The following is a 15851-nucleotide window of genomic DNA, read 5'->3' as shown; positions in this document are numbered from 1 at the left end:
GGCAAAAAGTCTGCTGTCTACTTTCTCTCCGGAAAGGCCATAAGTATGAACCTTCCCAGCTGCTGCCCGACAGTCCTGCCTGCATCGAGGGGAGATGCTAACTGCAGTTCTCTCCTCTGGGACAGTCCCAGGTATTGGCATACCCTAGGATCCAGTGAAAACCAGGCAGCAGGGGCAATCACAGAAGATTAACAGACGACAAAGACCTTCAGCTGGCTCTCAGAGGAGGCTCATCTCCACACTATGTGACTCTGTCAAGGCCATGAGATGTGGCAGTTTTATCTAATGGGCAGAAACCACCTAGGAGAGTCAAGGAAAATGAAGACAGAGGGATTTGTCTAGAGAAAAGAACAAAGATTAAACTTAACTAGACCTTAATGAGACAGATATAACTTATTTATCTGACAAAAAACAGCCATAAAGATGCTCACTGGGTTAGGAGAACAATATAAACAAGGGGAGACTTTCAAAAAAGAAAATATAAAAGGACTAAAGAGAAATCAGAGCTGAAGAATATAGTAATTGAGCTGAAAACATAAGGAGGAGACAGACTTTACCACGTGGAAGAAAAGAACAGTGAAATCAGGGTGGTGAATCTAATCTGATCAGAAGAGACAGAAGGAAGGTGACTCAAAGCACTTACGTGACAACATCAAGTGGACAAATACTTGCATTATTGGGGTTCCAGAAGAAGACAGAGGGGGCACAGAGCTTATTCAAAGAAATAATGGCTAAAACTTTAACCTTAGGAGACAAATCAAGATTTGGGGCGCCCAGAGTTCCAAAAAAGATGAATCACACAGCCCCACACTATAATTAGTCAAAAGCTAAAGCCAAGCAAAGAATCTTAGAAGCAGAAAGAGGAAAAATGACTTGTTACCTATACAAGGCACACAAACCCTGTAAAACTAGTGGAGTTTCAGCAAACTCTGAAGGCCCGAAGAGACAGGAGGATATATTCAAGGTGCTCAAAGGAAAAAAACAAATGCTAACCAATAATTTACCCAGCAAAGTTGTCCTTCAGATTTGAATGAAAGTTTTCCAGACAAGCAAGAGCTGAAGGAGTTCATCACCACCAGGCCAGTCTTATAAGAAATGTTAAGGGGACTTCTTCAACCTGAAAGGAAAGAATGCTTATCAGTAACAAGGAGATATCTGAAAGTGTCAGCATCCCAGGCAAAGACAAATACATGGTCAAGTTCAAAACAGTCGAATGTAATGGTGGTGGGCAATGGGCAAATCACTTACAATTCTAGTATGAAAGTTAAAAGACAAAAATATTAAAAATAACTACAAAAATTTTCAATGGATGTATTGAAGGTAAAAACATATAAATTGTGACATCAAAACCAGTGTGGCAAGGGAGTGTGAAAGTGTGGTTTTTGTATGCATTTGAAGTTAGTTATAGTTTAAAATAGACTTATAAATTGTCTTCTCTGAGCCTCATGGTAACCACAAAACAAACACCTATGATAGATACACAAAAGATAGACAAGAATCTAAGGATGCCAACCACAAAAAGATCAAATCACAGAGAACAAGAGATGAAAAAGGAAACAAAGGAATTACAAAGCAGCCAGAGAATTATCAAAATGGCCATAAAAGTCCATACCTGTAAACAATAACTTTAAATACAAATGAACAAAATTCTCCAATCAAAAGACACAGGGTACCAGAATGGAGAAATAAAGACAGACTTTACTGTGTGTTGCTTGCAGGAGACTCACTTCTGCTTCAAGGACATACAGACAGAAAGTGAAGGGTTTCTAGTGTATGGGGGCCAAAGAAAGTAGGGTACCTACATTTGCATTGGGCAAAATAGGCTTTAAGACAAAAACTATGTAAGATGTAAAGGAGGTGGGAGGCAATCCAACAGGAGGTTGAACAATTTCAAATATATACACACTGAACATAGGCGGATAACACTACTGTAGGGGACTTATGTTCCATATTCAACAATGGAGAGATCCTCCACACAGAAGATCAAAAGGAAACACTGGACTTGAATAACCCATTAGACCAGATGGACTTGGATATTTACAGAACATCCCATCCAACAGCAGCAGAGTACACATTCTTCTCAAGTGCACAAGGGACAGCATCCAGGACAGATCACAGGTTAGGCCACAAAAGAAATTTTACTAAGTTTAAGGTGATTGAAATCTTATCCAGAGTCTTTTCTAACAGTGGTATAAAACTGGAAATCAATTACAAGAAGAAAAAATGGAAAATTCACAAATATATGGAGGTTAAAAAACATGCTACTGAATAATCAATGGGTCAGAGAAGAAATCAAAGGAGAAGGACAAAAAATCTTGACATGGGTGCCTGGCTGGGTCAGTCTGCAGAGCATATGACTCCTGATCTCAGGGGCTCATTGAGTTTGAGCCGTGTGCTGGGTACAGAGATTACTTAAAAATAAAATCTTAAAAAAATGTGGACACACACAATATGGACACAAATGAAAACGGAAATACTACATACCAGAACTATGGGATGCAGTAAAAGCAATTAAAATAGGGAGGTTCACGGTGATAAATGTTCACATTAGGAATCAAAGACACTAACACAAACACACTAACTACACCTCCAGGAACTAGGAAAGGAAGAACAAACAAGCCCTAAGTTAATAGAAGGACATGAAATAGAGACTAAAAGGACAATATTAAAGATCAACAGAGTTAAGAGCTGATTTTTTTTTCTTCAAAGATTTATTTATTCATTCAGAGAGAGGAAAGAGAGGGGCAGAGACACAGACGGAGGGAGAAGCAGGCTCCATGCAGGAAGCCCGATGTGGGACTTGATCCCAGGTCTCCAGGATCACACCCCAGGCTGCAGGCGGTGCTAAACTGCTGCGCCACCGGGGCTGCCCTGATTTTTTGTTTTGAAAGGCAAAAACACAAAAACCATTAGTTAGACTTACCAAGAATGAGAGAACTCCCTTTGACAGCACATATACTAAAATCAGAACAAAAATAAGAGAACTCAAGTAAGTAAAAGTATAAATGAAGGAGGAAACATTACATGAATACCACACAAAGACACAGGACAATGAGATTACACTGAATTACCAACAAATTAGAAAACCCAGAAGAAATGGATAAATTTCTAGAAACATACAATCTACCAAGATTGAATCACGAAAAAACAGAACATCTGAACAGACCAAGTAATAGTAAGGACACTGAATCAGTAATCACAACCTCACAATGAAGTGTAGGACCAGACAGCCTCACTTGGTTAATTCCATCAAACATGTAAACAGAAGAGGAGGGAACACTTCTAAGATCAATTTATGAGGACAGCATACCCTGATACCAAAACTGCGCAAGGACACTACAAGAAAGAAAAGTCCTACAGGCTAGTATCCCTGATGGGGACAGCTGCAAAAGCCTGAACAACATATTAGCAAACCAAAATCTACAGCACATTAATATATCATGTAACAAAATAAAATGTAAAAATCACATCATTTCTGTAGATGGAGAAAAAACATTTGACAAAATTAAATCTATTCATGATAGCAACTCCCAACATACAGGATTATAGAAAAAATGTACCTCAACAAAATAAAGGTCATCTATGATAAGCCCCAACAGCTAACATACTTTCAATAACAGGTGAAAAGCTGAAGGTGTTCCCCCTAAGATCAAGAATAAGGCAACAATACCCACTTTCACCAATAAAGTGGAAGTCCTAGCCAAAGCATTAGGCAAGAAAAAGAGATAAAAAGCATCTAAATAAGAAAGGAAATAAAACTGTCTCTACTTGCAGATGATATAATACAATATATAAAACACCCTAACGTCTTGACCAACAAAATGTTAAAGCTAATAAATGAATTTGGTAAAGTTGTAGGACATAAGATCAGTACACAAAGGTCAGCTGCATTTACTAACCATCTACTAACAGAGACATTAAGTATATGATCCCATTTATAATATTATCCAAAGTATCTGGCAATAAATTTAATCAGGAGATGAAAGATCTATACACTAATGCTATTAAAATTTTTATGGAAGAAACTAAAGAAGAATCAAATGGAAAGATATTCCATGCTGATGAACTGGAAGAATAAATATTATTTACATGTCCATACTACTCTATAGAGTCAATGCAATTCTTATCAAAATTTCAATGGCATTGTTCATGGAAATAGAATAAACAATCCTAAAATTTGTATGGAACTACAAAAGACCCTGAACAGCCAAAGCGATTTTGAGAAAGAACAAAGCTGCAGGAATCACACTTCCTGACTTCAAACAAACCTATAATAATCAAAACAGTATAGTACTGGCATAAAACAGATACACAGAGCAAGAGAACAGAAGGCCTAGAAATAAATCCATGCAACATATGATCAATCAGTTTAGGACAAAGGAGCCAAGAATATAAAATGGGGCAAGAACGGTCTCTTCAATAAATGGTGCTGGGAAAACTGGACAGCCACATGCAAAAGTGAAACTAACGAACTCCAAATGGACTAAAAACTGAAATTCAAGATCCAAAACCATAAAGCTTCTAGAATATATAAAAAATGACTTTTTTGGGGGCAGCCTGGGTGGCTCAGCGGTTTAGTGCCGCCTTCAGCCCAGGGCCTGATCCTGGAGACTGGGGATCCAGTGCCACATCAGGCTTCCTACGTGGAGCCTGCTTCTCCCTCTGCCTATGTCTGTCTCTCTCTCATGAATAAATAAAATCTATATAAAAAAAAAAACGCTATAAGAAATAACCTAATTTAATCCTGATTTAATTCAAAAATATAATCTTCAGTGCAGCCCCTATTCAGAAGAGATAAATAAATAAAATAGTTAAAAAAAAAAGAAAAAAGAAAAGGACTTTCCTGACATGGGATTGGGAATGTTTTTGTTTGTTTGTTTGTTTTTTTAAATTTGATACTAAAAGCAAAGGCAACAAGGGAGCATCTGGGTGGCTGATCCCGGGATCCTGTGATAGAAGTCCCACATCACACTCCCTACAAGGAGCCTGCTTCTCCCTCTGCCTCTGTGTCTCTCAAATAAAATCTTAAAAACAAAAAACAAAAGCAAAAGCAAACAAATGGGCCTGTATCAAACTATAAAGCTTCTGCACAGCCATAGAAACCATCAACAGAAAGAAAGAACCATGAATAGAGGTTCATCAGCATTATCCAGAGCAGCTAAGACAGGGGAACAACCTAAGTGGCAACTGACGAATGAACAAGATGAAGAAGTGGTGGTAAATACAGGCAATGGAGTATTATTCAGCTGTGAGAAAGACAGACATTCTGCATTTGCAACAACATGGATAGATCTTGAAGGCATTATACTTAGTGAAATAAGCCAGAGAAAGACAGATACTGTATGGAATCCAAAAAAAAAAAAAAAAAAAAAAAAAAAAGGTCAAACTCCTCAGGTAGGAAAGCAGTTGCCAGGGCTCGGACATGGGGAGTGGTGGTAGAGGAAATAAGGAGATTTTGTAAAAGGATACAAAGTTTCAGCTCTAAGATGAAGTTTGAGGGTCTAATGTATCATGTGGTGACTATGGTTGATAATACTGTATCACAGAACTGAAATGTGCTAAGAGAGAACTCACAGGTCACACACAGCCAGGAAGAGAAATATGTGAGGGGATGGATGTTCATTGACTTGATGGGACGAATCTTTCCACAATGTATTGTGAATCCATTCATGATATACATTTTAGATATCTTAACAATTTTAGTCACCAATTTTAATTCAATAAAGCTGAAAAAAAAAGGCAGTTATGACAGTTATGACTACTATGCCTCTGAGCAGTAATATCACAACAACTGGAGCAGAAACTATAGCCAAGATAATTACAATGGGAAAGTAAAGGTTTAGGACAAAAGTGTTAAAAGCAAAGTTCTAGTATCTTTAATAACAGAGTATTTGTTTTTAGGCATCCATGCAAGATTTACAGAAATATCAACTAATCTATTTACTGGAATAATAAATTCATAAGGAAAAAATTAAAAAGCTACTTTAATTTTGATACCTAAAAAAAAAAAAAAAAGGAAAATGAAAGTACTTACCCCATCTTCCAAATTTCGATGTCTTAAAGTCAAATCAGAACTAAATTCATAGCCTTAATTAAATGTTTACATAGTTTTAAAAGGAAAAAAGCCAGATAACTCTTCATTCCATTTAAGAAGTTAAACATGAAAAAGAACTCTAAGAACAAACATTAAGGATATATGACAAATCAATCAGAAAAATTATTTTTGCTAATATAAATAAATAATATAAAATAAAGTTAAAATTGCTAAATAAAAGAGGTGATTTTATCAGAAAATTAGTCTCTAAAGAGAATGAGCAAGATTTAGGGGAAAAATATATTTAATTCAGAAAATTGCTCAAAGCCTGATTAGACCTATCAGTCTAGAAGAACTTCTGGGGGAAAAAAAAAAACCTGAATTGCTGCTGCAAAAGCCTGTAGGCTTAGATGATTTAATGGTGATTTAGTTTCAGGAATAGTTATTTCCCATTCTAAATAATATGTTGCAAAAAACAGACAAAAAACCAGCACAGGTGGCTAGTTGTCAAAGTGCTTATGTTTCAGGCATTGACCTAAATGCTCTACATATATTGTCATTCCAATACTTGGATAAACTAAAAAGACATGTAAAGTCTCAAATTCAATGAAAAAACTAGAATAAGCTTAAAACCAATCTCATTAGAAGTAAACATTTAAATAAAATGACAAATCAAATTTAGAGAATCAGTAAGACTGCAAAGTACACATAAAGATCATTAATATAAAAACAAATTGATATTTAATAAAAATATCTAATTGATGTTAGAAGAGCACCTAATTAAGCTGAACAGATACTCCTGATGTAAATTCTTGTAACACTGCAAACTAAATGCAACATTATACTTCACATTCTCACTAAAATGAGTAATAAGACATGGAAGCCTACTTTGATCATTATTAATTGTACTTGAAGTGCTAATCAGTGTAATAAATGAAATTATAAAATAACAAGTAACTATTTAGAGATGATACATCCTTAGTAAATAAAAACAAAGCATTAGGAAAGACATTGCCTCTAATGACTTACTTATAGTAAGTGGTTCAAATATAAAATAAAACCTAAACAGATGGTTTAGATCGAGTCCTGCATCGGGCTCCCTGCATGGAGCCTGCTTCTCCCTTTGCCTCTCTCTCCTGCATAAATTTAAAAAATCTTCAAAAAAAAAAAAGGAAAGATGGTGTGTTACTGGCACATCCTTAAACATAGACCAATGGGTACACTTCCAGTTATAAAATAAGTCATGGAGATGAAAAGCATAGCAATGGGAATACAGTTACTAATACTGTAATAATGCTGTTTGGTGATAGACGGTGACTACCCTTATTGTGATGAGCACCAAGTCGTGTGTAGAACTGTTAAATCAATATGTTGTATACCTGAAACTAACCTAACATTGTATGTTAATTATACTTCAATCAAAAAAAAAAAAAAAAAGCAGACCAATGGAACAGATTGGTGTCCAGAAGCAAAATGACATGCGGGTAGTTTATCAACTTGTGACAATGGTAATATAACAATGTATTTGGGAAAGGAAAGTCTCAATAATGGTGCTGGGTTAACTGGATGATCAATCAAAATACAAAAGGTTGAATAATAAAACTGCAAGAAGAAAAACAAGGTAAGATATTCAGACGTCGAATATCCATCTGAAATAGGAGTTGTATCTAGAACACAGAAAGAACATGTACATATCAGTAAGAAAAAGGCAGACAACTCAATACAAAAGTGGCCAAAAGACATGAAGAGATAGTTTACAAAAGGAGACTCTATCCAAATGGCCAATAAGCATTTGAAATGGTGTTCAGGAAGTGAACTAAAGTATGTTCTATCAGAAAGAACTAAAGTAAAACTGCATTTATGATGCCAATATATACTACCAAAATGGCTAAAATGTGAATACCAAGTACAGAGAATGATGTAGAGTACACTGTTGATAGTAGTATCATTGGTAAAACCACTCTGGACAACTGTAAAATCTAAGTAAGGTTGATTATATGCAAACCTATGAGCCAGCAACCCTACTCCTGTGTATATCCAACTGAAAAGTATAATACATTCATCCCCCAAATGTACAAATATATTCACAGTTCTATTCATAATAGCCCCAAACTAAAAATACTCATCGATTATAAACTGGATTAACTGGGGCATTAATACAACATGGATAAACACAATGAAAAAATACGTGGCATTGAAAATGACATCCAAATTACATAAATGATTGGATCTTGCAATGCTGAACAAAAAAAGTTAATAAGGACTAAATACTGCATGAATACATTCATACAATGTTAAAAAAAAAAAAGCTGGAATTATGGTGGTAGAAGTCAGGATAATTATTACCCTGGGGGTAAGAAGTTACTAGCAGAAGTAGGAGGGGATTCTAGGGTACTGATTATGTGCTGGTCTTGATCTGGGTGATTAAGTGGATGTGTGTACTTGTAGAAAAGTTACTGGGGCGCCTGGGTGGCTTAGCTGTCACATAGTCCACTGAACTATGTGAACAGTTGGTGCATTTTTCCTAGGTTACACTTCCATAAAAATTTTATACTAAAAAATAACCAGTTAAAACAATGGAAGAATTCTCTAAAACTACAACAAAAACCAAAATACCCAATTTGCAAGAAATTTATAAGGCTAGTGGTAACTACAAAGGTATGGATACACACACACCCTATTGCCCTTACCATTTACTTCTTTCAGTAGCAGTTAATTTTCTAAGGGTTAAGGTTCTTCAGATGAATATTCCAAAAGAATTTTAATTTGAAATAAAACTAGTGATTCTAAAGAGTTAACTGGGAAGAATGGAAGGGGTGAATACTTGGAAGAATCAGAATAGTCACAATGGACACAAAGCTATAATGATTTAATCAGTGGCGCAAAATCTACATACTACAGTATATGTATATATGCATAGATTTAATACAGGTTCGTAGTCTTTGGTCTCATACCTTTATGGTTAGCTGGGTTTCATGATTCAGAATATTTAGGATTAAATATAACATGATGTACATATCATCTTCTCAGCTGAACCTCAAACAGCACACTATTTTAATAAGCACATTACTACTTTTCTAGTAAAACATGAATATCCCTACCAAATGAGATAAAGATCCACATAGCCTCATGTCAGATCAGGTCAGTTTTACCATTAAAAATTTTTGATGCTAAATTTAGGGGGGGAAATTGGTTGTCAGCACTTTTTGGATTTTAGAATTGTGAATAAGAAATTGTGAGTCAGTACAGAATAAGATGTGTGTGAAGAGAAAAACCTTATTTATTTATTTTACCTATTATACCTAGTCAAGTGGTTAAATGTTTGTTTCACACCAGATACCAAAACAAATTTCATATGGGTTGGGAGCTAACTCCTAATTTTAATAAATCAAGAAATAAAAGCCTAGAAACCAGTGATGACATCCTTCATCATATCTCTGGTAAGTGATAGACCTACACTATGGCAGAAATGACAGTTTGCTGGCAGATGGAAACTGAAATAATTTTCTGCAAGAATTTGGCAAAATGTACTGAGATACTTAAAAAGACATATACTAAATTTTTAATTTGGTAATTCCTTTCTCTAAACTATTTCCCAAGGAAATAGTTGATAACATAAACAACCATTTTGTCATAAATCTGTCAGAAAATTTAACAACAGCAAAAAAACACTGCTAAGCTTTTTAGTCATAAATTAAAATGATTCTTGGGGCAGCCTGGGTGGATCAGTGGTTTAGTGCTGCCTTCGGCCCAGAGCGTGACCCTGGAGACCCAGGATTGAGTCCCACATTGGGCTCTCTCCATGGAGCCTGCTTCTCTCTCTGCCTGTGTTTCTGCCTCTCTCCCTCTCTGTCTCTCATGAATAAATAAATAAAGTCTTTAAAAAAAAAATGACTCTTAATGGTTGTCATAGGAATGTTTTTCTTTTTCTATAATATATATATTATATGGAAAATGCTTGATATTATTTGAAGTGAAAAAAAGCATTAGGAAGTTATATTCACAGTTTAAGTTCAGGTATGGAGAAAAAAAAATTTAGGAAAAAAGTATGCCAACTGTTAACTAATATATAAACTAATATGTTTAAAAAGAAAAGAAAGTCTATTAAAAGAAAACATCTAATAATAAAGTCAAAACCTAAGATAGAATTTCAAGAAGTCAAAGTGGTCAAAAGATGGTGGCCTGAGAAATAAAGAACACATAATACATAATAACAAGCATCTGCAATTACTCTATATCGGAGCTTGAATCTTACTTTTCCTTCTTAAGAGTCATGACATCTAGCCTTCGGCTGAGTACTGATGGATGCTTTTCTCATGTACCATTTCAATATACTACTGAAAGGTTTCAACAATACTCAGGGCTAAAATAATCAAATATTTTAATTACAAGAATTCCCAGATTTGACACCTTGAAGGCATTCACCACTAAATAATGTCCAAGACAAAGAGTGGATCCTGACATGTAGTTTTAAAAGCAGCCACAAGCTGTTTATGATGTAAATACTCTGACCCTGAAATGCAGTCACCAGGCATCTGGTGGTTAGAATACGTTACCGAGTATACACTACAATTATGTCCAGGACATTTGAACTTATAAGGTAAAAGGGGATTATGGATTTGCTCTTGAACATGAATGAAAGCTGCAAGTATACAAGTTGTTTTGGACTGTATTGAGTGGCTCTGGGCTAGTGACCTAAGAATCTTGAATAAAGTGAACTTACTTTGTATATGACTTCTTAGTACTTAGCACATATTAATTGAATGAGAAGAAAATCTGTTTTCCAACACTATGTGAACTTCTGATAAGGTAACATACAAAGAAATTTAATGAAGGTATCTACATGAGAATGATTTCCAATATAAAGTAATTCAAACTTTTGCAGTTAGTGAAAATATTTATTCAAACCTAACTGTAGTACAGTATCAAGCTGAGTTAAATAAACATTAAATGTATGATATGTAGTTCCTTAGGAATAGGCCACCGCAATATCATAGAAATTTTTAACAACACATATTTCTGTAGTAAGGTTCAGCAATTATGACGTGATTTCCACACTGAGAAACAGGAAGAGAATGGATTTAGTTTTTTAAATGCCCAGTATTTAAAAAAAAAAAAAAGGCTGAGGGAAATGACCCTTTAACAACATATACACCTGTGGAAAAAAACCTTGATATACTAATATTTAACCAAACAGAAAGCACTTAATAGAATACACTTTAATCTAGGCACAATTGGTTAGATATTAATGATAATTTCTGTTCTCATTTAAAGATTTAAACCAATTCTTCAACTTAACTGATGTGTGTATCTGATACAGAGAAGGCACCTCTTTCATTCTCCCATAGGACCTTTAGGGGGCACAGAGACAATGCAGTATATCCAAGTATAGATACAGTTACTTAACATAGCCCACTTTAGGAGAAACTAAATGAAAATATAAACTATGATTTCTCTTTTTACATCTTATGATGGACATGGCTTTCTAAAAAGGACACCAGAAGATAATCTTCCACACAAGCTTTAACAAAGAATACAAGATTTAAATTAAATGTGCACTGGTCACTACTATGTATGAAATTCTATGAATTAGTGCAATTCTTCAAATCCCCAGTATACAGGGAAAAGTGTATACATACCAAGAAATTTCAACTACTACATAAACAAACTTTGTATGGCTCAATCACCTAAACAATTAAAGTTCTGTAAAAGGTCCTAAAAGTTATAAACAAAAGATCAGAACACTCAAAAATGGTTTACAAAATTCGCTCTTTAAAACAAAGAGACCAGAATGACCAAAAAAACCACATTAAAGTGTAAATTTTCAGGAATATAATCTTTACTGCAATTATAAGAAGGGGTATTAAGTATTCACTCTAGGAAAAAACCTAAATTGTTCATTTCTGATCCAGCTTCACCACCAGATGGGGTTGTCATCACCTTTGTACTACTTTGTGGTTTTTATAGGTCTATTGAGGGCAGTTACTGAAGGCAATTTTTATAAGGAAAAGCATCATTTCCCTCCCCAAAAAGTGAGAAACTATTCCAGATGAATAAGCCTTAGAGTTAGGGATCACAAGAAGTCAAAAAACACAATGTAAAGAACACTAAGTTGATTTAACCTCTATTTCAACAAGATTTATACAATATTTACAACACATAATTGTCAGAGCTATACAGTTTTGCAGATTGGCTTTACTTACATTTCTGCAAATGTTTTTTCCAAAATAAAAAATATACCAGGTAAATCTATTTACAAACTAGGAAGCTGTTTCAGAAACAGCATGATTCAGATATAAAGTGAAATTTCAGTACAAGGAAAGTGCAGGTCATGCTTTCAGGTTCTGTCAATATCTCATTCCCTACACTCATAGTTTAAGGGATACGAGTTTTAAACAGCTACTGTTCTTATATGTTCAGAATGTTTACTCATCATAATGCAATGATAACAAAAATTTGTCCACATCCATTCCAGCTGGAAATGAACTGGGTAGCTTCTTTTTCTGTCAAAAAAAAAAAAAAAAAAAAGAAAAAAAAAAGAAAAGAAAAAAAGAATAAAGAAAAAAGAAGAAAAAGAAAAGAAATAAAAAAGAAAAGAAATAAAAAAAGAAAAGAAAAGAAAAAAAAAGAAAAAATAAACCTAAGTTAACATATTGAACTCAAACAAGGCCAAAAACTTTCACTTAGAACCTTATAACAGCTTCTTCCTATACTACTAAAATTTTGCCAAAACTTTTAGCTGGTTGGAATTTTTAGTTATACAGTGAGTAGAAACACATTTTATAAATTCAAAGTTAATAAATTATACTTCAGAAGTACTTTAACATTAGTTTAGGGTGAAAGACATTAAATAAACCCAGAGTTTGTGGATGTTGAGATAAGACAGACCATGCTTTCTATGAAGGTGGTCATTAATCACCAAACCACCAGCCTTAGCAGCTTTCCTAACTGCAGCTTTTCCTAAGTTTTTTTCAGGTACTGTTCAAGTTCCAAACACTTAGCACACTCCGGGTGTCCTACGAACACTACAGTTAGTCCTCCCAGCCAACAGGTTAGAAGTGTGGTAGTCTCATGTCAAGGGATGCAGCTGAGCCCCAGAAGCTCTGGGCTTACCTACAATCAGAACCATGAGCAGGAGATGCGGGATTCAAACCCAGGCTTGCATGGCATCAAAACCATGATTCTTTCCCTGACACTGTACTTGCTATAAAACCTTTTAAACATCTTTCTATTCAGTTCACTTACTAAGTGGCTAAACAGGTTTAGGGAAAAGGGGTTTTGGTTATCAAAGCTATCCCTGCATTGCCTTGCTACAGATAACTCTGCCCAAAGAAAAAAACAGGTAAATTTAATTTTTACAATGCTCCAACATATTAAAGTCTGTAAGAGCCAATGGAAGAGATGCCAGGACATGTGAAAAAAAACCCAAGAGGTAGGAGTTGCAAAGTTGTTTTTTACTTGTTAATTCCACACATGGGAGTGGCTTCCCAATCTTTCATGCCTTATGTCATTCTCCCAAAAAACTTGGGTCCTACCACAAGAGAAACAAAAACCTCCTTTCCTCAAGAAAGAGGTTCATCAATAAATGCCTTAGCAATTGTTCTGCAAAAGCTTCATTTCACCTAGACAAATTCTGAGCACCACACTGGCTGAGACACACTGCTACAGAATATATTTTGTTAAGCAAGACTCAAAGCTGTTTTGACCAGAGTGTTCGGTTAGGTAGCTGTGGCAAAAATGCTGAGATCTCTAATGTGAGCACTGAAGGAAGGGCAAAGGTGTGGTTTTGAAATTAAGACTTTCAAACTTGCCTTAATTTTCTTCTTTTTCATTGGGAGTGATGAATTTGCAAGATTTTTATTAGAAGTACGAGAGGTTCGTTCACGTTCATCTAATTCCTCAATTTTCCGCTTTTTTGTGGTGCTCCTTGATGATGCTCTGAATTGCTGTGTATTGTCTTTGAGAGGAGTTGTCGAAGCTGTCCTGGAGATGGCTGCTCTGGAGAGAATCATTAAGGTGTGGGCAGCCATGCTTACACTGTTCTCACTCCCTGTCTCACTGGCAGGGCTGCAGGCAGGCAAGTCTGGGTTGACAGGAGGGACGGTTACCTTGGGCGTGCTACTGTCTTCACCAAAACGTCTACTAGAGGGGACCTTGATACCATCTCTAGGGTCTTCTTTTGGTCTGTCCCCTGCCCCTGAGCCAGATGTCCGGGGCACAGGTAAATCAGAGCTATCGGGGAGCCTATTTACAGGGCTGTGCCACTGACCATCCGGTAGCATTTCTGTACTATGTTTGGTTAGTGGGGTTATCAGAGAACTGGCACATTTACTTTGTTCTTGTTTTGGATCCTTCACAGCTGAACCTACTGCAATGACATTTTTACTATTTGAGGACGTGCCTTGTTTTTTGGTTAGTTCTTGCAGTGAAGCTACTACGGTTTTCTCATTCCGTAAACCCCCATTTTGCTGCCCATTTGACAGTTTTGAAGTTTCTGGATTTTTCTGCCTTTCAACATCGCTGCATAATTCATTCTCCTTATTAGCTGTTGCTTTATGGAAAGATTCAAGTACAGTTTCTGTGGGTGAAACCTTCTTTTCTGACTGGGTTTCTTTTATGGTGGTATGTCGGCTATTGGCAGTTTCTGATTTAGATAAAATCTTAGGCAAGGGAGGTCTCTCTCTCTCCCTTTTGAGAGCATTAGTAGAAGGGGGCTTTAAGGTGGAGGACACAATGGGTGACTCAAGATTAGGAAATGAAATGTCATTTCTTTCTTTGTTTTGAGACACCACCTTATGGTGTGTGCCCTGTGTAATTGCCACAGGAGGAGCAGTGCTATCAAAACAGAGCACACGTCTGTGGCTTTCAAACGGTTTGCTAGTTGGAACTATACTCTCTAATGAGAAGGGAACTGTCATTTCTTCCAATTTTTTCCCAAGATCAGTGGCCATATTCTTGTCAGATACTTCAGTTCTGCAAAATAAATAAATAAAATTTAGCAACATAGAGAAACTCTTGTCAAACACTTCAGTTCTGCAAATAAATATTTTCTAGCAACATGAAGACATCCTTTATGTTTTTAATCTGAACATTCAAAAAATCTACGATGGAAACTACTTTTATGCTCACCTTTGTGTATGACATCCAACTAAATGACTAGGTGAATCCACCAAATTATTTACCTGCTTTCCTGGAATTATAAATGAAATAATTAGAAGAGAAAAACATTCCTGCGAGAGAGTATATAATTCTGAAAGAAAACGGAACAGACCACAGTATCACACATCATGAGAAAAATTTTAAATGACAACCAATGTACAAAGTATTCTCATATACTGGGTTTAAAAAGCAGCTTCTAATTTTATATACAAGACAAGATGGTTACTCATCCATTTTGCGGAGGAAATGCAGACATGGAGCAAATGACTTGCTTCAATTTCAGGCAAATACTATGAATCTAGTCTCTGGCTCCATGAATTACAATGTTCAACATAGCACCTAGGGGTACTCCCCAGGTACACCCAGGGGTCATCCATCCCCTCTGGATCTAAATCCAGATACGACTATTATGATATTCTGCCCATTTAACTGTCATGTTTGCAAGCCTATGTCAGGCAGAGCACCAGCTCTGGACTTTTAATATCCATATTTTAATTTTCATGGACTTAGGAATTTATGTGGGAGAGCAGCAAGATACCAAGCTGGAGAGAAAGGCACAGAGGAGATCATGAAGGACCTTGTGCATTATGCAAAAAGTTTCAGAGAGAATCCTTCGGTTTTAAATAGGGAAGATGTATAAATAGACATACTTTAGAAA

The 15851-nt window shown here is 35.7% G+C and overlaps 1 protein-coding gene across 5 annotated transcripts in view; it reads right to left on the bottom strand.

The window, feature by feature from the left end:
• Nucleotides 1–15851, bottom strand: part of LOC112671394 (protein NPAT) — a 63977-nt gene that overhangs the window by 2047 nt on the left and 46079 nt on the right. The window contains exons 16-19 of one of the 5 annotated variants that reach the window (XR_003143597.3): nt 15164–15284; nt 13846–15007; nt 994–1117; nt 144–300 (exon numbers count right to left, since the gene is read on the bottom strand). Coding sequence is in view for 2 of the 5 variants with exons in the window: in XM_025465648.3 (XP_025321433.3) it covers nt 12460–12537; nt 13846–15007; nt 15164–15284 (1361 nt within the window). In the remaining 3 variants the exon portion in view is untranslated. Of the gene's footprint in view, nt 1–143; nt 301–993; nt 1118–10911; nt 12538–13845; nt 15008–15163; nt 15285–15851 lie in introns of those variants that run through there. The other 4 variants (XR_003143596.3, XR_004816269.2, XM_025465648.3 and 1 more) reach the window with 4 other exon arrangements.

Source organism: Canis lupus, chromosome 5, assembly GCF_003254725.2.
Source record: "Canis lupus dingo isolate Sandy chromosome 5, ASM325472v2, whole genome shotgun sequence".
Lineage (NCBI taxonomy): Eukaryota > Metazoa > Chordata > Mammalia > Carnivora > Canidae > Canis > Canis lupus.
Note: the sequence above shows the minus strand (reverse complement) of the source record. Positions and strands in the feature narration are given on the sequence as shown.